The following is a 26,466-nucleotide window of genomic DNA, read 5'->3' as shown; positions in this document are numbered from 1 at the left end:
GTATAACTGATGACCATTATTTTTAACATTCAATAGGCTTTGAAAAATATAACAACTTTTAATTTAAGTGAACTTAATACAATCTTCCCATAAACTACACATTTAAATGATATTTCAAATATTTAAATTATATTTTTAAACGATACATTTTCTTTTGTTCTTTGATTTCCATCAATGACAGACTGCAGCAGGATTCACTTTAAAAGCAGCGCTGTCTCTTTAAAACTCAATGCACATAACGTGGATCTGACAGATATCCTTTACGGTCATTTAAGACTTTTTAGCTCGTTTAAAAGCATGCTTACGAGGTCACTCACCAAAAATGGGCACATTAATCGCACAATTGAAACTGAAAAATTAACATGGGGTGAAAAAAAAGAATTTGGAGCTTAGTGTTACTTACTGTAAACAAGAAATGGCATTCACAACCTTTTTAATTGACTTAAATCTTAATTTTCTGTTTGAATTTATACCTCTGTGCTTTGGATTTCTCCACCTCCCATTCATTAAGCAGATTGGGAACCACCAGCTCTGAACTGTCTTGCTTGTTCAGCGACCAGAGATCTTTATTCTCCAGTGGGGATTTATAGCCTTTGATCGCCATGCTGTAAAACACAAACAAAAATCACTCTAAGAATTCTACTGGCATCGGACAGTCATTTTTCAGTGCTTTTATTTTTGTTGTTTATGTCCAATTAAAGGGACAGTTCACCATTCTGTCATCATTTACTCACCCCCATGTTTTCTATCCTCTACAGAACACAAATAAGAAGATATTTTGAAGAACCTAGACATTTCTCAAAATGTCTTCTTTTATGTTTCAGAGAGGAAAGAAAGTCCTAGAGGTTTGGGAAAGATGTGCGACCATGTCAATTTTTTGGTTAACTGTCCCTTTAAATCTTACACGTTGGCTTGGCTTGAGAAAATACGTGCATTCATTTAAAATCCAATATTTAATAAGACATCGTACAATTGGGCTAAAACATGTGGGGAAACACCTTTGTTTCTGACGGCCCAAAAGCAATGTAAACCAAACAAATTTAGGTTATAAAAATGTTGCGGAAACATAGCTGTGAAATGTTTTTTAAAAGTTATAAATATCCAGTTTTATTCATCTTGATTAGAACGTCGTTTAAAGGTTACAAAAACGTTTCTTACAACATTCAACTAACTTTATTTTCACCCCAAATGTAACAGTATTTGAATGTTTATTTGTAATATTCTACGAACTCATAGATTCATAGAGTTGATCGAAGAATGTTTTCTCTCAACATTATGAGAATGTATATCAAATATTAATGAAGCTATAAGAATGTTCCATAAACATTACTTTAGGAACGTTTTGTCCTATCATTTATATAACTTTTAAAAACCATTAGTGTTACTTTTATATTATATTATATTTTACTTCATATTACTCACCTAGTAAACCACCAAAAGGTCATTTTGGAGAGGAAACCAGCAGTAATTTCTGGACAAGCATTCTGAAAATCCAATAAAAACACCACAGGCACTTTTTAGTTTGCTGTTCTGACCTTTCCATGACCTTTCTAATGTTCAAAGATCCACATAATCCACAGTTTGTGGCACTAAATCATTCTTTTATTCAATCTTGTATTTTGAAAGCATGACGGTTACCGCTGGCCCTAGATCACACACACACACACACACACACACACTTACAGGATCTGTGACCACGCTGGAGAAGAGAGGAGGCTTTTCATTGAAGCATGATAGGATGAGTTGAATCAGGGTGAGGCCGAAGTAAATGTAGAACATGGTGAACCTCAGCTTGTCTTCGACCCCATTCTGAAAACAGAGAACGCTGCTTTATCAAGTAATCGTAACATCTCTACACGCCGCATCACAGGCGCCCTCAGCCCCGAGCGTGTCCTTATTCCACCCAACCCTGCTCTTTATGATATTTAGTTCTTATTTGATTTCACAATGTCAGACCAAGCCTGTTCACCCCACACTCACGCCATCAGTCACGCTGTCTGTCAGGATGGTCGAGACGCTCAAACAATGAGTGACGTTTTGAATAATGTCACAATGTTTTGAGGAAATTGACCTACAAAGAGCTAACTTTTAGCTGTATATCCTCATTATGCTTACAGAGGAAAGTTTTTTTTTTTTAAATGACATTCGTTAACTAATGAATCTTTATGACCAAAACACCATTGGATAAAATATCTGAAACAATGTATAATGCACATATTAATATTCATAAATATATCTAAACACTGTAAATGCACAACATGCACAAACGTTATTCATATTATTAAATGAATTTATCTGAAAATTTGGAATGCAAAACATGCATGAACCATGTTAATATTATTCAATTAATATATCTGAAAAATGTAAACGCACAAACAATATTAAAATTAATAAATTAATATATCTAAAAAAACATAATGGAAAACATGCATAAACAATAATAATAGTATTCAATGAATATATCTGAAAAATGTTTAATGCACAACATGCACAAGCAACATTAATAGTATTAAATATATCTGAAAACTCAAAATGCAAAACATGCACAAAAAATATTAATATTATTTAGTGCTGTCAAACGATTAATCGCGATTAATCGCATCCAAAATAAAAGTTTTGTTTACATAATATATGTATGTATGTGTACTGTGTTCATTAATTATGTATATATAAATACACAAGCATACAGAATATATTTAGAAAATATTTACATGTATATACATTTATATTATATATAAATATATTTAATATATAAACATAACATATTTTTCTTAAATATATACATGCATGTGTTTGTATTTATATATACATAATAAATATACACAGCACACACTCATATATTATGTAAACAAAAACGTTTATTTTGGATGCGATTAATCGTTTGACAGCACTAATATTATTAAATTAATATGTCTGGAAAATGCATAATGCAAAACATGCACAAACAATATATTATTAAATTAATATATCTTAAAAATGCATCATGCACAAAACATGCACAAACATGACTAATATCATTATATATTTTTAGTTACAATATTTGAGCGTTCCTGCAGAGCATGGCATCTCAATTCATTGGTTCAGTCCCTCAGGGAATGCATGAAGTGAATAAATATACTTTGAATAAAAGCGTCTGTCAAGTGCATATAATTTATTATTCAAAATTCTAAATCAGATGGCATTTGTCATAACCAGGAGCAAGAATCAGACTTATTTGACTTGGAAAACAGCGTCAGCCTTGAGATATGTTTGTTGCTCTGGGAGTTAGATAAGCTGTCTTGAAGCAGGTCTTAGGAAGAACAGCAGCCCTATTCTCTCAAAACAGTCATGGCCTTAACTGAACTCCTTCAGAGCCGAGAGAAAGCTGAACATGTAGGTCAAAAGATGCATGTGAGGAATAAAACGGCAGGGAAAAGTGCAGAAGGAGAGAGAGTCGCACATTACTGCTGGCAGAGCAGTTTCCATGGTTAGACTGAAATGAAATACTCCACAATGGAATATCTGCTTAAAACGGACATACTGACCTGATACACGATTTTGGAGCGGAAAGGCACGATGGCACACAACACTGAGATCGTCCAAAATATGAATAGCACACCGGACGACTGCACTCCCTTCAGCCTCTCATACTGGATCAGGAACGTGGCTAACAGCTAGAAGAGACAAAAGACAAAACATGGAGATACACCTTCCTTCTGAGCACATATACTGACTTTTGGATAGTGCACACAATATAAGTGGAGACATACAGTGTCATACATTTTATTAGACTATTTATATGTTCCAAATTACATGATAAAACTTGTATTTAGTAATGTAATCCATTACATTACACATTTTAGGTAATGTAATCGGACTGCTTTTAGATTAACTTTAGATCACTTGTGACTCGTTTATCACATAGATTTTTTTCAAAAACAAAAGCCTACCAAAGACAAAGAATTATTAAAAATGTAACCAAAATCAAAAGAATGAATTCAAATTATTAATTAAAACTATCATCTTTTTTATATTAATATTTATAGTTTTTATATGTATATTAATATTAACAGAAAGAAACTAGATACTCTATCCTCAAATAACAGTGGGGTCGATTATAATTGAGTTTTTCATGACTATTGTCCACACTCTCTACTCCACTATATGAAAGTAAACAAAAGTGCCTGAATTGCACAGATTCATAAAACAAATCATGTGCTCCACGTTCATGCTGATCTGTTGTTAGACATGCGAGGACGTTATGAGAACGAGCCATTGTTGAATGAAAGGCTTTTTTGGACTAGAGATCTGACACACAAGCGACATATTCAGCGTCTGTTCACACTTACCATTGTCATGCCAACTATTAGAGGAGTAACGAAATATATTGGGGGTTTAGACTGATTCTGGCTCATCTCGTGAAATGAAGAAAACAGGTCTGTCCAGCATACGATCCACAATATCAAGCCGAGAACCTGCACACACAAATACAATGAATTATTACAAAGAGATAGCAGAGAACTCCAGCAAACCTCAGAGACGTTCACATCTCCTACCGTTTTGATTCTGTTCAATATAGACATCATGATGTAGCCTCTGTTGTTCCTCTTGAGGTAGAGGATATAGAAAGGAGACGCGAGCCACAGGAAGATGCAGGGAGTCCATGGCAGGACAGACAGCTGAAAGCATGCTGGGAGATCCGGCAGGTTTGTGTGCTTCGTGAGATTGGAGTCCTGAGGGAACACCAACATCATTTCAGATTCACGGTTCCCAAACTACTGCATGATATCATGTGTAGCACAAAGAACAGGAGTCTATTTGATTTGAATCAGTTCATGCACGGGAATTTTGGTGGGAATCAAACCCATGATCTTGCGAGCATCATGCTCTCAAAAAAACGCACACAACAATTTAAAATTAAATTTGTAAAAAGGCACAACATGCACAAACAACATTAAGATTATTATACATTTTTATATTTAATATATAATATTTGAGCTGTCCTGTAGAGCATGGTGTCTCTTTATGAGCTCAAGTTAATATATGAAGTGAATAAATATGCATATATTTACTTATGATGAAATATAAATTCCATTAGAACTCACAATATAAGCAGAAATATCAATATTTATAAATATTTTTCAAATTTATAATAAAAAAAAAATTACATTGGAACTTACAATATAAGCAGAAACATGAATATATATTTTTAAAAAATCTAAATTACACAGGAGTAGCTCAGGAATATGAATATGCATCCTTTAGGAGTGTATGATAAATCGGTACCATAATTAATTCAGCTGATATTACAGATTTTTTAAATGTATCATTTGATATCGGACAATTATCAACTGATGTTGGATATTTAATATTTTATGCTCATTTCTCTTATTTTTACATTTCGATTACCTTTGCCATCCTCCATTCTCACTTAAAGCTAATCTTTAAAAACACAAAAAATCTAAAAGTAAGTATCCATTTTTGATGATGTACACTATAATTAGAGCCTGACAGATATGGGTTTTTGGGGCCGATACCGATATTAGGGAGTAAAAAAAGATATATCAATATATCGGCCGGTGACGACCGCACAGAGTAGCATTATAACAGAACTTTCAAACGTATCTAGTATGATAAAACGGCGCTGCTTTACCCCACATACGCACGACCGGAAGGAGCAGAAGCGGTCGACTGTGGCATAATAAAAGCTCCGCTGCCATGTGTCGTGCTCGTTCAGCGACCTCGTTTCGCTTTGACGGCTTTCAGCCTCACCCTGCTTCATACTACTACGTTAATAAATCATTAGCTCATCCATGAACATGATTTCTGCCCGAGTCCCGTTGGATTGCATCGGCTGTGGGGATGAAGACCACAACTCCCATGATTCCACACTCAGTCACAGCGTCATCAAACTACGCCTTTGTCTCTTTGTTTATTTTGAATATGCGCCCTCTAGCGGCGAAAATGACATATTGTGCCTTTAAGTTATAAAGCGTTTCATCCAGGTCGCCAGTAGCAAACAATGGAGCATTTTATCTGCGTTTTATGTTCTGTAAAAATTTTTTTATATCGGTGACATATCGGCGGCATATTCACCGATACCGATATATCTGCGACAAGCTCATATCAGCTGATAAAATCGGCAAAACGATATATCAATCAGGCACTAATTATAATGCAATTGTGATGTCTAAATTGACTAGTATTTAAGAAGATTCAATTTAGTTATGTTTTGTTGTTAATTGTTACTTAAAATAAATATTCCTGTGTCTTGAAATAAAGCAACAGGTTAATTTTATGTCAGATATTTATGAAAACATTGAAAAATCAGGTAATAACAAATCACATCTTCATATCAAGCTCTAGTGACTTTCTTATCATTTTAAGTAATTTTTCCCAGATCTCAAGAATCAATTATACACCACAATAAAAATATTTTATAACATTATATAAAAAAATATTTTATAACACCTTGCATGATAAGGCTTCGACAAACAACATTCGTCCAATATTCCTCAGTCACGACAGAGACTCCAGTGTGGCAACCGTCACTATAAAAGAGCTGCAAATGACATCTCCAGAGAGCCGTACTCTCTTATCAAGCACAAACAGAGCAGCGAAAGAGAGCTCAGACGTGCATTTGTGTTCCCTTCTCTCGTTTCTAATCACCATGATGCTCTAGAGTCTCCGAGTTCCGGCTTTAGCCTGATCACTTAAACAACCAAACCTGATTAAACTCAGTGAAATCCAAACGGCAGCCATTGCGCGAGATACCAAATGCACAGCATTCAATACAGCTAGAGAAAATAATGCAAGGCTTGATAATGGAGACGAGGAAGTGTATTTTTTAGGGAGTAACACATTACTTTTAAAAGTAACTTTCCCCAACAATGGGAAAAAATATATAAATAACCTTTAAATTACCTTATAACAGAAATATGAATATGTATAAACATTTTTCAAAATTATGATATAAAATATAAATTAAATCAGAATTCCCAATGTAGGCAGAAATAGGAATATATATGAATATTATAATTATTATGATAAAACGATTATAAATTACATCATAATTATTATAATAGTCATACATATTCATATTTCTGCTTACATTGTGAATTCTAATGGAATTTATATTTTATATCATAATTTTGAAAAATATTCATACATAGGTAATATAAACAGAAATAAGAATACGTATGAATATGTTTTCAAAATTATTGTAAAACTTAGTAATAACATTGGAACTCATAACATAAACAGGAATATCAATATTTATGAATATTTGTCAAAATTACAATAAAAAAATGATAAATTAAATTGGAACTCAAATGTAAACAGAAATATGAATATTTTTTCAAAATGATGATAAAAGTTATAAATTACAAAGTAGCTCAGGAATATGAATATGTATCTTTTAGGAGTGCACGATAAATCAGTACCATATTAATTCAGTCGATTTTTAAAATGTATCCTTTAATATTGGATATTTATCAACTGAGGCTTATTCATTTCATTGTAAGCGTTTTTTCATTTGCCAGAAATAGAACATTTTACATTAAAAACAAACAATCAAGCCCAGCCCAGCCCAGCCCAGCTTCACGCAAAAGTAACAAAATTCAACTCGCACATAACTAGTTACCTTTTTAAGGAGTAACAATATTGTAATGCATTGCTTTTAAAAGTAACGTTCCTCAGCACTAGGCTGTGTTTATGTCGTTGCTCTCACAGGATACGGGCTGCGGTTTGAAGGGAAGACACCTCTCACTGCACCGCCTTAGTTATGAGGTTATGAGGTCAAATGCACAAATCTGTTCAACACAAGGTGATTTCTGCTCCACTTCGGTCAGTACTGAGTCTTTAAACTCGAGGTGAACGGCAGAATAACACAAGCAGCTCCCTGGTGAGTTTCAGACACTATTACGGTACAGCAGCTGCTCGTGTTAATCGCTAAGACTCTTTATTTTAGTGAGGTTTTTTGACTTTTCGATTTTGGGTGAACTAACACTTTAAATCTCAGTCTGTTCCTCACACAACACAATGGCTTCAGCAGACCTGAATTATAGAGCACAAGTTGCATGGACTTGGATGATAAATCTTCTGTGTTGGTTTTAAAATGTGATGATGACAGACATTTATTCATTGGTGAAGGATCCCGTTAATGAAGCTCACAGAGCTCTGTTTTCATGCACATGCTCTCTGAACTTGGATGAAGTCCTTGTGCGGCAGGTTCTTGGCTGGCTCTAGCTGTCCTGTCCCTTTTATCTGAGCCACAGCCTTCAAATGACATGCATTTCTTATAAGGTCACAATGAGTTTCTCTCTCTATCTCCCCTCAGTCATGTTAATGTATTTCATACACACTGCTCAGTGCACAGTAGTTTATAATAGATTAGACATGTTTTATTCCACACAAGGACTTCCTTCAATCAGTACAGCAGACCTATTCATGATTCATTCTGAACTCAACCAACCATCAGAAACAAATGTCGATCAGATTGAAAAGGGTGGTGTAAACCTGAAATAATCAGATTTACAGGGGGAAAAAATCAACTTATCAACAACACAGCAAATGCACAGCACATTGATGCACACGTTTACATGTTTTACATCTTATGAACTTACGCATGTTTATTTCCATCTTTCGTCTTACGAACTGGTCTCTGAATATTTAGATTATTTAAAAAAAAAAATACTATTTCAGTTTTTCTACATCAAAATTTCATGTTCCATTCAATGTTCAATTTAATCATTTATTAAATTCACTTGCCATTTCTAAATGAAAATAGTTTCAAAGCCACACTCTAAAAAATGCTGGGTTGTTTCAACCCAATGTTGGGTCAAATATGGACTAACCCAACTGTTGGATTAAATTTTGGTTACATTTTTAAATTAGCTTTTTAACCCAACAGTTGGGTTAGTCCATATTTGACCCAACATTGGGTTGAAACAACCCAGCATTTTTTAGAGTGCAGTTTTTTAAAGTGTATATTATTTTCTTATCTTTTTATTTTTATTATTGATATGAATAATATCATGTGAATTGTATTGCAATGTTTGGGGTTGATATAGAGAACATAACGTAACTGCATATGCATATCAATTTTTTCTTGAAAATAAATGTCAGTATGTCCGCAAACATGAAAGATGTTAAAAAGTGACTGGATCAAAAGATAGTACACTAACAAATTCAGCCGAGACCAGACAGGCTTTCCCTGCACCCTCAGTAAGATAAACACAGCTGCCGTTCCTCTCTGCCTGTCAGCATCGCTCTGATGTGTGTGTTTGTGTGTGTGTGGGCGTCTACCGTCGAGGAGAGCAAACCCAGATGCACCAACTGATATATGTACTGCGTTCACATGTAAACGTCCACATAACCAACACGACATGCAAAGAGCTCAAGACAGCAACGTAAAGAAAATGCAAAACAGAGGACTTTTGACAAAACAGAAGATTTTTGTATTCGGCATCCAGAGCTAACAGGGAAGGTTCTCATAACTTTAATTAACGTTATTTAAAAGTTATATAACTGTTAGGACACAACGTTCTTAAAGTAATGTATATGGAATGTTCTAACTTCATTCATATTTGATATACATTCTCATGACATTGAGAGAAAACATTCTGGGAACAATATTCTAAAAATGTTCTTATGATGTTAATTGTACTTGATGAACATCTTTGTAACATTTAAATAACATTCTAATCACGACAAGAAAACTAAACATTTTAATGTTCTTAGAATATTAAAATAAACATTAAAATAACATTGTATTTAGGGTTAAAATAAACTTTATAATAAAATTGTACCTATATTTTAACATTTTAAGAATAAAAAATTATATTTTAAAAATAATATTTTAAATAATATAAAATAACATTTGTTATCTTTAAATAAAATTCTAATTGTGACAAAAAAACTGGCCACTGGTCAAAAACTGGTAGAATATTAAAAATAAATGTTCAAATAATATTATAACATTTGGAAAATAAAGTTAGCAGAACATTTTAAGAAATGTTTTTGTAACCTTTAAATAACATTCTAATCACGACAAGAAAACTGAAAATGTTAACGTTCTTAGAATATTAAAAATAAAGTATAAATATTGTTTTATTTTGAGTGAAAGTAAATTTAGTGCAATGTTACGAGAAGCGTTTCTGTAACCCTTAAATAAGGTTCTAATCGCGACAAGAATTTAAGAAATGTTTTTGTAACCTTTAAATAACATTCTAATCACGACAAGAAAACTGAAAATGTTAACTTTCTTAGAATATTAAAAATAAAGTATAAATATTGTTTTATTTTGAGTGAAAGTAAATTTAGTGCAAAGAACATCTCGGTTCACGCATGTAACCATGGTTCCCTGGGAGGGAACGAGACGCTGTGCCCCCTAGGGGGTGCATTGGGGAATGCCGCCAGCATGACCGGTGTCTGAAGCACGTGTGAAACAATGCCAATCCTATTGGTCCACATGGCCCATGACGTCATAGGCGGAGGGCCCGGAAGTATACAAGGGCACCTGCTGAATACGTCACCAACTTAGTTGTCTGAAGGAGACGTAAACAGGCAGGCCGAAGGCATGGCGAGGGGGCATTTCGTTCTCTCTCGGGGAACCATGGTTACATGCGTGAACTGAGACATTCCCCTTCTAGGGAATGCCATGATGTGCCCCCTATATGTAACCATGCCATGCCGAGGCGCGTAGACCAGAATAACAATCTAGATAGCCTTCCTGCAGAGCTGCCCAGACCCCAGAGAGCGGGCTATGTACTTACAACCCTAGCAGGGGAGATAGCACTGTCTAGGCAAGGGCTTAAGGAGACCGCTACTTAAAAACCTTAAAAAAGAGAGCAGTCACTGAGCTAGCACATAGATATCCTCGGATAGATATGTACCTAGGAAGGGCTACCAGAAGGGGGACCGACTGAAACTACCCAAACCACAAAGAATGGGATGTCTATTTACAACCCAAAGAGGGGAGACAGCACTGTCTAGGTAAGGGCCCAAGAGACCTCTTTTTGAAACCCTAAGCAGGGGAGCAATCATTGAGCTAGCACATAGCTATCCTCAGATAGCTAGGCTCTAGGAAATGGGACCACTCCAGGAGAGGGCTCGCCGCAACTGCAGTAGAACACAGCTAGCCTCAGATAGCTGTATTCAAGTAAGCCCGTCCTGCCATAATAATGGCTGGACTATAACCACCCTCAGATGGCTATACTAAGGAGGTCCCAAATCCGTGTCAGTCCCACAATAAGCTAGCGATGCACCGTGTTATTGACCAGGAGCTCACAAGAGGGAGATCCGGACCATCAGTAAATGATTCGCTAAAGAGCGAACACATAAACATCATTAGTCCGAGATCAAAGCCTGATGTAAGCTGTGGCCATAACACTATAGGGCTGGACACAGCTATCCTCGAATAGCAGTTCACTCAGATAAGGCTGAGGATAGACCAGACCACAGAAGTGGGCCATCTACTTAAAACCCCGAAGGGGAGACAGCACAGTCCATGCAAGGGGCTCATGGAGACCACTATTTAAAAACCCTAAAATGGGAGCAGTCTCTGAGCTGGAACACAGCTATCCTTGAATAGCAGATTCCTAGACAAAGACTTCAGCGCTTAACCGAGAGAATTTGTGCCAAGGGGAACCCAACCTAGTTAAGAAGCCAGGCTAGAACATAGTCCTCAGACCACCATATTCCAGAGCAAAGTAAGCTTGAGCTGGGGCATAACCATCCGCAGACAGCCACACTCTGAGCAGGGACTGTTCACTTAAGCCCTGAAGAGGGGGAGCAGTGTACTCAGCCCAAACCCACTCAGCGGGATTCAGAGGGACAGCCCACTTAAACCTACCCAGAAGCCTGGTGAGGCAGCCCACTTCTAAACCGGTCCGGCTTAACTCAGGAAGAGAAATTTCCCATAACCACTTTAGGTGCTGAAACACCCTGGGAGAGAAAGCTCGCAATCCTCTCTCCACAGAGTATTTAAATATATTCACGCCCAGCGAGGCTCTCCACACACAATAACTTGCATATTAGAGAGGCACGGCTGAGCTGAATATAGCCCCGCCCACGATCTCGCAGGATCAGGGCTGAAACGACTCTGTGCTCACACTTCATCATCATAACAACCCAACAATATCTGTGGCATCTGACAACCCATACAGAGATGGTGTGCGGATGCAGCAGATCAAAGTGATGACCTTGAGGTGAGATAAACTGTGCCACGGCAACGGCAGAACCGGGTCGTGAGACACAAACACTGTGTTTCCGCATCCCTCCGGAAGAGGAACAAACGCGAGCGGAGCCTAGACATCGTGACTCATCACGATGAGCGCGTAACTCTAAACGCGCGTGCGCTTCGCCAAGACAAACGCAAAAGCAGAATATGCCCTTGAGTGTTAGAATCCAAACACGGAGGCACACATTCCCTAAGGCGCTGCTCAACTCGAGCACTATCCGCGGGATCCGATAACCCAAAAAGAGCATCTTAAACCCACGAATTCCGAGATCTGAGTCTTCTCCGTGTCTCGGCAGCAACGGGACCCGAACCGCGAGACACAAACGCTTGTCATTCATCTCTCGTGAAGAGGGACAAATGCGAATGGAGCTTCTCATTGGATAACACTCACAATGAGCGCGTTCAGCACCCTTGAGCCCTGAGCACGCAAGCTCCTGACCAAGATACATGACACATAGATCATGTGTGTCCTCAAGTGACAGAAACCTCGGGCACGGAGGCGTTCACCTGCCTTGGTTTCTCACACACACTTCAAACAGACGGCTCATGAAGACAACAAAAGTTGGTGACGTATTCAGCAGGTGCATCTTATACTTCCGGGCAGGCGGGCACCCCGCCTATGACGTCATGGGCCATGTGGACCAATAGGATTGCCGCTGTTTCACATGTGCTTCAGACACGGGTCATGCTGGCGGCATTCCCCAATGTGCCCCCTAGGGGGCGCAGCGTGGAGTTCCCTAGAAGGGGAACTGGACATTTCAACATTTTAGAAACATTTCAAAACAACGTTCCTACAATGTTTTCATAACCTAAATCTGTAACATGTGATGCATTTAGTGTTGTAGCTCAAATGGTGCATATGTTTCATTTAAATTATATAAACAACACACAACATTTTTCTTTCTTTCACACAAAGCTTGCAGAAGGGAAGAGCAGATATGGAGCATATTTGTAACGCCGAAGCGTTTCTATCTTAAAGGATTACGAGTGTTAAAGCCCGTCTGTTTTGATCCAGACGGCCCATGTTCTCTTCCTCAAGGCTGCAGGAAGGTCAGCGTTTGCTTTGTGCACCTCTATTTATCTTGAATAGATCAGGCACACCTAGTGAACCAGAAGAGGAGCATTCCTTCAGAGTTTACATGTTCGGCTCTTTCCTGAACCTCTGGAGGCACTCCTATCACATTACATGCATTATGTTCACAGTAGAGCTGCAGGCAAAGCCCAAGGATATTACAATTCACAAATGAACGCATACACATGTTTGTTTAACTATGCCAGATCTTATAAAGGTTATATGTTTATATGATATAAAGGCTGTGTATATTCTATTTTAAGAAAGCATTATGCAAGATAGTGGCAATAATGCATTGCTGAGTGCTTTTTAAGCAGAGATTCCTATTATAATACTTGTGAAAAGAAGACATTGAAACATTTTATGAAGTTATATATACAGACGATAAAGAATTTATGGTCAAATAAATAAATAAACACATTTTATATATATATACATATATATACATAATTTTTTATTCAAGTACTAAAATCTAAGTCTATATCATGTTTCATTTTACATTTAATTTCACTTCTAATCTTTAATTTAGAATTCAAGTAAAATTTTAAGTTCTTTAAATCTCAAAGTAAGATTTATTTCTTTTATATTTCTATTTTTCTAAGAAATCAAGACAGTGAACTAAAGGCACATTATCTGTCGTTCTAATAAATCTACAAACACACCCTCACCATGAAATCGTTTAACAATCCACAGAATGGCCCTGTGTTGACAGGAACAGGAGGGGTGAGAGATGGCAATGACACGTGCAAGAAAAGTGCAAAACGCGGCGTAGAGCCAAACACAAAAGCTTTTACCCTTTGCCTGGTTTTTACACTAAATCTGAGCTCAGAGGAAACACCTCACTAACCAATGCATCACTGATAAACATCCAGAGTAACCAAAACTGCAGTCTCAGGCGCGTCAGGAAGAAACGCTATATAAGGTGATATATTTTGGCTTGACAAGGAAAGTAAATGGTTTCAGTGAACACACATGCTTCATATCTGTGTGTTTGGATAAATGTAGTAAATCATTCAGCAGTCGTGAGGAATCCTTGTATATATTATTGAGGGAAGATCAGTTCTGAACCGCTCTACCCCTCTTACAATAAGACGCAATCTCAAAGACTGACCTATTTCAGTCAGAAACTTGTACTATTTAGTTTATTATATAAATGTATATGAATATAAAAATCTCATGGCTTGGGGCTTCACAATTTTCTACTTGGGACAAAGCCTGATAAAGACTTGATTTAAAACAAATGCAACATAAAAGTCAAATTAAAACTGAATTTAAACCTAGAAATAAAGTTTATTTCTGTCAGCTAATTAGCGGTCAACGAATGTTTGTGATATTAGGATTATTATAGGTTAAACTTAAATTAAAACCATAAAACTAAAACCATTTTTGTTACTTGAAATAAAATACACATTGAAATTAATTAAAATATATTTTTTAAAAATAACTTATGTTATTCATCTAGTTGCAAGGAAATGTTTCTCATTTTCATTTAATCTAAATTAAAATAACTAAAACCAAAATGAAAATTTGTATATATAAAAAAGTATATAGACACATTTAAAAATGAATAATTAAAAAAAAACTATAATACTATGGTACTAAAAAAATTAAAAATGTCAAAATTACTAAAATGTAAAATATAAATAAAAGTATTCAAACTGTTAAAGGAACACTCCACTATTTTTGAAAATAGGCTCATTTTCCAACTCCCCTAGAGTTAAACAGTTGAGTTTGACCGTTTTCGAATCCATTCAGCCGATCTCCGGGTCTGGCGGTAGCACTTTTAGCTGTAGCTTAGCATAGATCATTGAATCTGATTAGACCGTTAGCATCTCGCTCAAAAATGACCAAAGAGTTTCGATATTTTTCCTATTTAAAACTTGACTCTTCTGTAGTTACATCGTGTACTAAGACCAACGGAAAATTAAAAGTTGTGATTTTCTAGGCCGATATGGCTAGGAACTATACTCTCATTCCGGCGTATTAATAAAGGAACTTTGCTGCCGTACCATGGGTGCAGCAGGCGCAACGATATTACGCAGCACCTGAAAATAGGCTAATTGGAAGTTACCTAGCTGGGACTATTTTCAGGCACTGCGTAATATCATTGCGCCTGCTGCACCCATGGTACGGCAGCAGAGTTCCGAAAACAGTAAAACTCAACTGTTTAACTCTAGGGGAGTTGGAAAATGAGCCTATTTTTAAAAATAGTGGAGTGTTCCTTTAATAAACACTAAAATAACACTGAAATTGTGTGACCAACCTATTGTGTTGTAATTTGTAATAAAAATGCATTAGATTACACAAGAATGCATTCGAGATGTATTTCCCAGCGGTCTCAGACGTTGTCTCGTTCCTCTCCAGGCTAATAAGACCAGAAGTTCTTGATGGAGCACTTCAAAGCTGCTCTTTGTTGCTGGAGATTACCGCCGTTATTATGTCTCTTGGTTTAATGGGAAAACCTGCCGAAACCTGGGGGAATCATTCTCTGAAAGGTGTATTCATGCCAAAAGTGGCACAGTCAGAAACTATTCCATTCTTTTTTATTCCAAATAATGATTTTTCCTTATTGCATAAGCAGAATCAGCTCTATTCTTAATGCTTGATCATGCCAGAGTCTAAAATTAAATGACACACTTGCATTCAAATCTCAAATATCTCACATGCATTTATTTTTCCATGCTGTCGAGTGAAACAGGTGCTGTTGTTGGGACGTATTTGTTATGTTTTGTGTGTTTTTGGTCATTCTATCCGGTATGATAGGACCACAGGGCAGCTGCCCTCGTCCTGCAGGGTCTCAGCGGTTACTGAAACACAGGCTGACAAACACAAACTCTCCCTACTGAGAGTCCAGAGCGCAGTAATGTGATACAGACGGACGGAGGATCAGCCTGTGTGTGTGCTAGAAAACACTCGTGAGGATATGAGTAGGACAGAGATGAAATACTGACCCTGCACATTTACACATTCTCAGAAGTCAATAAACTTCTGCAGTGGTGAATGGAAAATACAACAAATATGTGTTTTGTGTTCTTATTTGCTCCAACAGCAAAAGACAAAAATCACAACAGTGTTTCTAGAACTTTCCAAAAGAGGACAATAATATGAAGAGATTGATATGTCAGTCAGAAAAGATAAAGATGTCAAAGTTGCCATACAAGTTATTAAAGAAAGCAGAAATTTTTATGTAAAACCTAATTATGATTGCATAAGGTTCATAAAGCCTTGATTAAAACTACAAGTGGACTTAACGAGTGAACGAATGCTAGGAAGATTCCGAATATGACCTCTTTCATGTGATTAATTGCTGGCGTCACCCCAGGACAGACACCACATTTCCGATCCTCAGAGCGATTCTTAGAAAGCCTGTCCTGCCCGTTTAGACTGTCCAGCAAAGCCACGTCAGGACACAGTGATCATCACACATTACTTTGACACAAAAAACACTCTTCATTTACTGTAAAAAGGCGGACGCAATATCACAAAGCCATGCAGTGTTTTCAAAAACTTCAAACCACACTAAGAGAAGAAGCACGGTTAACAATTAACTTCATGCTGCCAGCTGCGAACGGTCACACACCCGGATCAGACCGGGAGGATGCATAAACCCATACACATCTGCAAAATTCATCAGACAATACGTATTAAACTGTATTATTAGACATCAAGCCACAGAGATTAATTAAAGCCTGAGATCTACTTTAATACAGCACAGGGGATCATCAGTTTCATATTCACACACACAAACACATTCACACAAATAACTGGACTGATACGATTGTTCATAGTGAGCTGTGTAAATAAAGCAGTGTTTAAACAGGCATATGGAGATCTCCCATAGGTGTACCATATCCAACACACTCAGGAATCAGGTCCGGACTAATCTAAACATGCTTTCAGATTTAGACAATGACTAGTGAAACACGCCCAGCAGGCATTGGACGTCTATGTAACGTCAGGTTGATGTTAGACATGACGTCAGACAGACGTTGCAATTTTGGTTGAAAATTAAAATCGGGTTGCCGTCAATATTTTACGTCAAATTGACGTTGACTTAACATTGGATTTTGGTTACACAACCTAAAAACAATAAAATATCAACGTCAGCTGACGTGGATATTGGACATCAATTTAACATTGACAGTAGACATTGAATTTACATTGAATTTTGGTCACCCGACGTCTTATGACGTTGTGGGCCTGCTGGGCTGACTTCAACAGGAAGTGTGACACCAGCACTGACTTTTGCTTTCCAAACATAGCATGGAGCACTGTATTTCCTTCCCAAGTTATCATTTGATGTGGATGATGAGTAAACCCGCATGAGGGGGATTTCACACGGCTTTAATAAGGAAGCGAAACCTAGAAGACTCATTTATAGACACTGGTTTTCCAGTTTCCATTGTTAGAGGACGAGGCCATTATCTGGTAATATGTGGTTTTGTAACAACCCAATAATTGGCGAATGCGTTAAAAGTGCATCATTAAGGGCATCAAATGGAAATCACCTTTAAGCCATAATTATGGTTGATTTTTGTTCAGTGCAAGAGCAATGCAGCTTGTAACGAATCGGCTTGTTCTGCTTGCTCAACCAAAAGCCATTATACGTGTTGCTACATGTGGAGTTACTAAATCAAGTTTTACTTCCCTGGAAAGTAAGCACTGAAGAGTTTGGGTCAAGAGACTGTAATGATTCAGAGCTGAATCTAGATGTTTCTGACTTTCTGGAATGGTTTCAATAATATTTGCACACGAAAAGCTTAAAAAAAAGTCTATGAAAGAGTAACGCTGAACTAGATTTGCGTTTCCTGTAGGAAATACCAGCGCTCACAGAAGAATGCTGTTAAAGGGTTAGTTCACCCAAAAATGAAAATTAGCCTGTGTTTTACTCACCCTCGAGGCATCCTAGGTGTATACGATTTCTTCTTTCAGATTTTCATTTTTGGGTGAACTAATTTTTCATACTGTTTTGATGCCTAAATTCACAGATTTTTTGTGATTTATTAAGACAATATAGAATTTTAATATCTAAAACAAAATATTTTTATATACATTTTAATATTATATTTTGAAATGAAACTTGTTCTTTATACTTATTAAATAAAATATCTAAAATAATTATCAGAACTACTAAATCTGATTAGTGAATTTAATCAAACATTAAACATAGAATATCTTCTGATTGACTGTGACTGTTTCACATCATGCTGCAGTTTCACGTCCAGTATGGACAGACAAATGTTACTTAGCTTGATTTCAGATACTGACACTTCCATGAAATGCTGTTAAAGTTTGAGATAAGTTTAGGCGTGGTTCTGTGTAAATGAAACCAATATCAAAGCTACTTTGCTGTCAGTTTCAGGCAGCTGCACACATGAATCAGCACAGATGCTGCATTGCACTCTCTAGTTCCCTAGGCAGAGAATCACTATCACGTCATGAATTCAGACAGTTGAACGTGTGCACTAAACATTAAGACACTGCTGGCTCAATTATGTGGTTCTGTGGCAAGTTTTTACAATCGCTAGGCCTTGCACTTGTTTCTCAAACTTTGGTCACTTTTTCAAAACCCTTTGCACAGTGAAGCACAGCAGCGTGCATGAACTGTACATCATTTATTATTGTTTTGGCACCAAATACAGTACATACAATGACTACATACGTGAATTGTTTTCTCACTCAGATACAAAAAACGCAAAAACAGGCCAATTTACACTTTCAACTTAAGTTCAAAACCTAACATAATACGACACTCAATAAGACAGCTATGTTGAGTGTCATTCTTGTTTTGTAAAGAAATTTTACAGAAGAAATTGTGTAATGCTACCTGTTGTTAGTGTTTTTTTTAGGTCACTGTGTTGTGAGTGACAAAGTGCGTTTGCTATTAAGCTCACCTCAAGTACCCAAAAATTAATACATTAGATGCAAGATACAAGATGCATTAAATATTAATAAAAGTTAAGGTAATAGGTGAAAGCTTTAATGTTACGGTGCTGGAATCACTCCACAGTAACAAAACAAAACACACCCAAGAGAGACTAACTGCCAGTAATACAGAGAACTGTTAGCTATTAACTTTAAATAATAGTATATGTAGATGAGTTTGTTTCTTCATCAGATTTGGAGAGATGTAACATTGCATCACTTGAGCATCAATGGATGCTCTGCAGTGAATGGGTGCCGTCAGAATGAGAGTCCAAACAGCTGATAAAAACATCACGATAATCCACAAGCAATCCACACTACTCCAGTCCATCAGTTAATGTCTTGTGAAGCCAAAAGCTGTGTGTTTGAAAAAAACAAATCCATCATTAAGACGTTTTTAGCTTCATCCGGTGAAAAAGTCCATCTCCTGTTGTCTCTCACATCAAAATGCACCCACATATTTATTTAGAGCTCTTGTGGCTTGTAAACGGAGCTTGATCTGTGCAGATTCTCTCCTGATTCAGACCAGATGACTTTTTCACTGGAGGAAGTGTTATTATGGTTTTTAGACTCGTATTTTAGTTTAAAACGTCTCAATTAGGGATGTTCATTTCGGTTATTTTTCCTAATCGACAACCGACACTCGTTAACCGATTATTAACCGTTAACCGACAAGATTATTTTAAATTAGAATTGAATTAAATTAGAAAGGATAAGTGTCTGTGAACCATTAAAAATACTAACATTTGTTTACCGGGGATTAATTTTACATGCGCAAAAAGCAGCAAACAACAGAACATGAGGATTCACATGGTCTTCATGTCACATCACGCACCTGCGAGCGGAGAAAAACATCATAAAGCTAGGCTATATATATATCTATAGGCTATAAATAATATAATAATATATTAATATAATAATATAATAATAATAAATAGGCCTATACGAGAAATATATTTTTACTTAAATAATAAATTAAGAAAACGAAAGAAACTAGTATGCAGAGTTTCGGTTCATTTTTGTGTTGCGCGAAAGGAAACCAAGACGGCAGAAAGCGGCATCCTATTTTTCTGTAGGCTTATTTTACAAAAGCACAAAGATTTGTTTTTATTGTGAATGTACACAAATAAAAGCAAACCTTTTACAATTCTGATGATCTTTATGACTAAAAGGAGTAGTTGCTTCCACTGTTAGAAGGAAAAAACTCAAGTGATTGCGCCGGCGCTGCATGCACGCACACAGTTAAGCATTGCTGCCTTGACAATGCAGCCTGTTCATTATCATAATAAAATACAGTCAGTCAAATATGGAAAAAAAACACACTGCTCAGTTCAAATATGTAGTAAAGTCTGTGCCGTTAAGCGTTATCACCGTACAGCCGTGATGTTATGCAAAACATTTTGTTTTACGTGGATATTGGAACGCCAGTGAAGTAGGCAACATAATAAATAATATTTTGGCATTCAAATACATCGCGAATACGGAAATATTTGATTTTGTGTCAAAAGAGAGACCCAACGTTGGTTTCAGTTTCGTTTGAGCCTAAATTAATTCGTTTTGGCTTGTCGTTTATATAGCTATAGCTTCTTATATTTTTAATTCTTATTCTTTTCTAAATACTGTTAATTGAAAGGATTTGTTGCGGAGTGAGGGGAACTAAAATAGCCTAGCTATGTTTACAGTGTTTATTACAATGTTTGTAAATATATTTCTGAAATAATTAAAGTTTTCTAAAAAACAAATTGTTTTATATACGCGTAGCGTATTTTAACCATGCAGCAAACATTTTAAATATTTTGATAAATTACTGAAAAAACATTGATAATGACTTTTTAAACCGTTTAACTGTTAGCTAAACTCTGCAGGACACCGGCCCTCCAGGACCGAGTTTGGACACCCCTGGTTTAACTGATTGTATTAATCGGTCAAAAATTCTTACGGTTGGTTAACGGTTAAAATGAACATCCCTAGTCTCAATGATGGATTTGTTTTTTCCAAACACGCAGCTTTTGGCTTCACAAGATGTTAAATGATGGACTGGAGTGCTGTGGATTACTTGTGGATTATTGTGATGTTTTTATCAGCTGTTTGGACTCTCATTCTGACAGCACCCATTTACTGCAGAGCATCCATTGATGCGCAAGTGATGCAATGCTACATTTCTCCAAATCTGATGAAGAAATCTTCACATCTTGGATGGACTAATTTTTTAATTGCAGAAAACATTTATTAATACCCCTAAAAGCAAAGGCACCTGCTCAGTGGCATTATTTAGGTGTTTGCCTGAATTGACCGTAGTGCTAATAGGGATTAATTCAAGCAGACATTAAATATATTCAGGGCCAAAACCGACAAATTCGATGCCAGTCATGAGACAATCCAGGCAAAATCCAGTAGGTCGCCAATGTAGCCTAAGAATTTCCGGTGAAAACATGGGTCAAAAGAGGTGAGAGATTTGAAACAGAACAGACCGTGCCCATCCGGCTAAGAAACGTGTTATGCCCTGGAATGAGTTACCTTACCTGACATTTCACACATGCCAGTAATTGCTTTAGCTCTCATTATAGTAACATTCAGTATTAACGATTCGGAGGTAATCCTTGATAGATTAACAACTTTGTGCTCATTTGAAATTGGGACAGCAACATGCTACAAGTAATTCCCACTGATCTCAGTTCAGTTCATTGCTCTTCTCGAGTAACTCAGCCATTGTTTTAGCACTGAGAGGGATTTCACCTAAATATGAAATATGAAATCAATGCTTTAAGTGATACTGTATATGATACAATGAAATAGTAACATTTCAAAGTTACAAAGCTGGGTAACATTTTATCTGAGTAAGCGGCATCGGTTTATTGACAAAATTATACTGGAACAATTTACAGTAATAGATAGGCTGATAGTATGAGACTAGGAATACATAATATACTTGTATCATATCAGTTATCAGTCACTCAATATTAGATATTTAATTTTGAATGCTCATTTCTTTTGTTTTTACATGTGAATCACATTTGCTGTCATCCAACGCTCACTTACAAATTAAAAAATACTAATAATTTACTATAGCTAAATAAAAATTTGAAAGTCTCATAATGAATATTCATTTTTTAATACATACTGTACATGTTACGATGACTAAATTCACTGATTTCATTTGTTAGTGTTTTTAATAGAATTTTAATATCCATATAAAGAGATCTTTATATAAAATGCAATAAAAATGTTATCAATAATGATTTTAAATCAAAAAATGTAAAAATAAAAATATTTTATACAGTATATTTTTTTTAATTTATATTACAGTAAATATCTAAAATATCTTTGATATATAAAATAATGATCAGCAACTGCTAAATCCGACTGTCCCAAAATTCCATCCCCTAAAATATCTCCTGATTGACTGTAATTGATTCCCATCATGCTGTAGTTTCTTGTTTATTATGGAGAAATGCACAGTTTTTTATTCGATTTCAGATACTGACACTTCCAGTTTACATCTTGGAAACATTTCCCCGCATTGCAACAATGATCTCTGCTATAAAATAGCAGCTTTCATGATAATAGCATACGTTTGTCTATAGTGGTTTTGCGGTCCTTCATATAAACAGAGCATGGCTGCTGCAATGAATGAAGAAGACGTTCAAGGACATCTGAGGACACGATCCATACGCGCAACACAGAATGTAGAGCAAGCAGGATGAAAATGGAGCGGGAGAGCAATGTGTTTCAGTGCATGTCTCATGCAAAAGAGTCGCATCAATGAGATTCAACGAGGAGCCGCTGACACACATTCAGCGAGAGTATGCCGTTACCTTACGTGAGCCGCGGCTTCTGAGCAAAACTAATCTAAATCTGAGTGAGCACAATGAAATTAGCTGAATGCAGCCAGACAGCAGCGCCTCAGTCTATACAGTAAGACTAGCCATAGTCTAAAACCACTGCCGTACAGGATTCACAAGAACAGCTAAAAAACATGCTTAAAAAAATTATGAAACTGCTGAGGAAGCGGAGTAATGCAGTATTTAATTACAGCATTTAATACAGACTTTAGATGGTGACAGTAGTATCAGTGCACTCAAATCAATAGGTTAATAGGAACAATAGAGTGATTAAATCTATGATATAATGAGACCAAAAATTCTCCCTTATCTAAAAACAACAGAGTTTTATCAAATAAAAACAGCAAAATTAGAACGATTAGTCTACAATTGCATTAAATATTCCTGTAGATTTCAAGATCTCACAATTAAATATTGGGATTTAAACCTACAAAATAAAACCTGGAAATTCAATTTGATTTAATTAGAATATTAAACCGAAGTTACAGAACTGAGAATATTTTTTGACGTATTCTGTTGTGTTACAGTTAATGCAGAATAATTTCACAACACAAGCCTCAAGCTTCCTCTGTCTGTCCAGATCGTTTTAGCCACTGGAAACTGATTCTTAAAGGTGGGGTAAGTGATTTCTGGTAGCCAATGTTGACATTTGAAATCACCAAAACAAACACCGCCATCTCTATCTTTCTGTCGCTCGGCTCGGCTAACGTCCGTCCTGTGCACTGAACGCTCTCTCCTCCACATCACGAGTAGACACGCCCCTTACTGCTGATTGGTTACAAGTTTGTTTTGCTATTCGGCCCGAATCAGTTTTCTAAAGCGCTTTTAGACATGCTTTTAGCGCTTAGCCTTTAAGACATGATGATGATGATAATTCAATAGATCAGCTAGACATAAAACATAATGGATTTTTATACTAAATATTCTATATATTTGTATTTTGTGGTGTATAAATGATATAGATGATAAAAATGCTGTTTTTTTATATGTTTACACGCTGTACTTGAAGCTTTTATGTACAATGTATTGTATATTTTCATTAATAACTGCAACCTTAGCTAAAATGCATTATCATTTTTGTTACATGTGAAATTGGTTGCTTGTCATGTGTTTAAATGAACTGTACCTTCTAAAGGTGTAACGATAAGTATTATAATGTATTATAAATGTGTTTATAATTTTACATGCAACGCATTTACAAGAAATTATTCATGCATTAAACATACTTTATTTTTGTACTTGCCTATCCTGTTTTGACCCTGGACTCGGTGATTGACATTTCTGAACGGAGGAAAGTTTCAGCCCTTTGCGTTTCTTCTTAACCTACATAGTGTTTATCGTCTATAATGCTGGCTGACTGACTGTACGGGCCCCTTGGAGAGTCTCATGACCCCGAGAATAAGCCTTAGCTGTGTCTGTCCAGCTAACTAGGCCACACACACGGATGCCATTACCTCCAATAACCTCGTAAACAACAGAAATTTCTCTCCAGAAGCTGTGACGCGGCCTCACCCCGAATAAACCGACACGAGAGGTGAGCAAAATGTCAGACCATATGGAGAAAAACATGCTATTGTTTGTGATCACATGGTCCCCAGAATCCCACTTTGGGCTTTAAAATGTTAACTTTTTTTTTTTGTAATAACTTTTTATTAATATAGGTAGGCTATTTATTGAAATCTCATATGTATTGAAACCATCACTCAAAGTTTCAAGCATTTTAAACCTAAATTTGCATGTATTCATTTGCAATTCATTCGCAATTCATTCACAAAGGTTTTGCATGTTTTAAGAAAAGGCTATTCATTCAACTCTTTATTTATTCATTCAAATCTTTTTCACAAACGTGTTCATAAGATGCAATTCTAAAGCATATCCCAGTACATTGTATCTGTAATTTGTCTGTTCAAGAGTCAACCTGATAGTGATTCAAATACTCGATTCGCTCAAAGTTCTCTCTGTTCGAACATGTTCAATGAATTCAGTCCGAACCGATTCAGTCTTGTAACTCATAAGCAATGCTGTGAACCACTTCATTCAAATGATTCAGTTACGAAAAATGATTCATCATGATGACAAAAACAATATTTACATCATTCATCATTCTTTTGAAACATTCCAGTTGGAAGTTCGTCTAATTTCATGCTTTTTGAACATTTAAAAACATTTTTTCTTGGTTACGTGAATGTTGGGAAAACATTAAAGGGATAGTTCACCCAAAAATGAAAATTCTGTCATCATTTACTCACCCTCATGTCATTCCAAACCTGTACGAGTTGGTGGTTGCCATTGACTTCCATAGTATTTTTTTTCTTACTATGGAAGTCAATGGCAACCACCAACCGTTTGATTACCAGCAATCTTCCAAATATCTTCTTTTGTGTTCAACATAAGAAAGCAACTCGTACAGGTTTGGAACGACATGAGGGTGAATAAATGATGACAGAATTTTCATTTTTGGGTGAACTATCTCTTTAATGTTTATGAAATGTTTAAAAACCTTAGACTAAGGTCCAACTAAAATGTTTCAGGAAAACATTCCATGAATGATGTATGAATAATGTAACGTACTAACGTTTTGAGAACGTTATTAAAGATCAAATGACTTCGAACAGACGTTCTTTGAACGTTCCTGGAAGAACTTTGAGAGAACCTTGCCAGTACACTAGCGTTACTAAGTTACTTTCCCCTCCTATTTACATAAATTTACAATACATTTTTTTATTACTTTTCTCAGTGGTTCACGATCATGTTAGCAAAATGATTAAATGTCTTAATGTTTTTACCAACGTTGTTTTGAACTTCAGAGAATCATTCCCAAATCCAAAATAACGTTTTCATAACCTAGCCTAATGGGAACATCAGCAGATTTGTAATTTTGTTTGAACGACTGTTACTTCTAATACTAAGCCACAGTAAAATGAGTTAAGATCAGATCTTTATAAATGTAACAACAGCGTTACGCATTGATTGTTACACCGCGTAACTCCAGCGGCTCTCTCGGCTGATGTAACGTTAGTTTAATGAGTGTCAAGGAAGCTTCATATGCATTCACAAGCTGCTAAACACATTTTACTACTAAACACGTTTCTACCATGCGAGAGTTGATGAGAACTTACCCAGAATGTCAGATTGCCGCATAAGTGCTTCATCACTATTCAACGGAGCTCTTCCTTTAGCCGACAGGAGGATGTGGCTGCTTTTCTTTGCTGCGCTTTTGTTCTTGCACGCAACTCAAACACACGCTCATACGCGCGCACATAGACGAAACACACTGCATCGACGGACAGCCGATAATCTGTTATTAGTTGTGCGGCCGGTTCCTAACCCTCCTCCCCCGGGGAGCGCGTTGTGACGTCCGAAACTGTACTCTCTTACCCCCTTGGCTTGGCTTGGTTTGGTTCAGA

General features: G+C 36.4%; 1 protein-coding gene across 1 annotated transcript in view; it reads right to left on the bottom strand.

The window, feature by feature from the left end:
• The window catches only part of abcc3 (ATP-binding cassette, sub-family C (CFTR/MRP), member 3), a 57,617-nt gene extending 31,151 nt beyond the window's left edge, over nt 1-26,466 (bottom strand). Inside the window, exons 1-7 of the mRNA XM_016286128.1 lie at nt 26,179-26,466; nt 4,536-4,712; nt 4,329-4,454; nt 3,525-3,653; nt 1,684-1,809; nt 1,423-1,484; nt 474-605 (exon numbers count right to left, since the gene is read on the bottom strand). Of these exons, the coding sequence (XP_016141614.1) occupies nt 474-605; nt 1,423-1,484; nt 1,684-1,809; nt 3,525-3,653; nt 4,329-4,454; nt 4,536-4,712; nt 26,179-26,211 (785 nt within the window). The 5' untranslated portion in view covers nt 26,212-26,466. The remainder of the gene's footprint in view (nt 1-473; nt 606-1,422; nt 1,485-1,683; nt 1,810-3,524; nt 3,654-4,328; nt 4,455-4,535; nt 4,713-26,178) is intronic.

This window comes from Sinocyclocheilus grahami, unplaced genomic scaffold, assembly GCF_001515645.1.
Source record: "Sinocyclocheilus grahami isolate Dianchi unplaced genomic scaffold, SAMN03320097.WGS_v1.1 scaffold206.1, whole genome shotgun sequence".
NCBI classification, from domain to species: Eukaryota; Metazoa; Chordata; class Actinopteri; order Cypriniformes; family Cyprinidae; genus Sinocyclocheilus; species Sinocyclocheilus grahami.
Note: the sequence above shows the minus strand (reverse complement) of the source record. Positions and strands in the feature narration are given on the sequence as shown.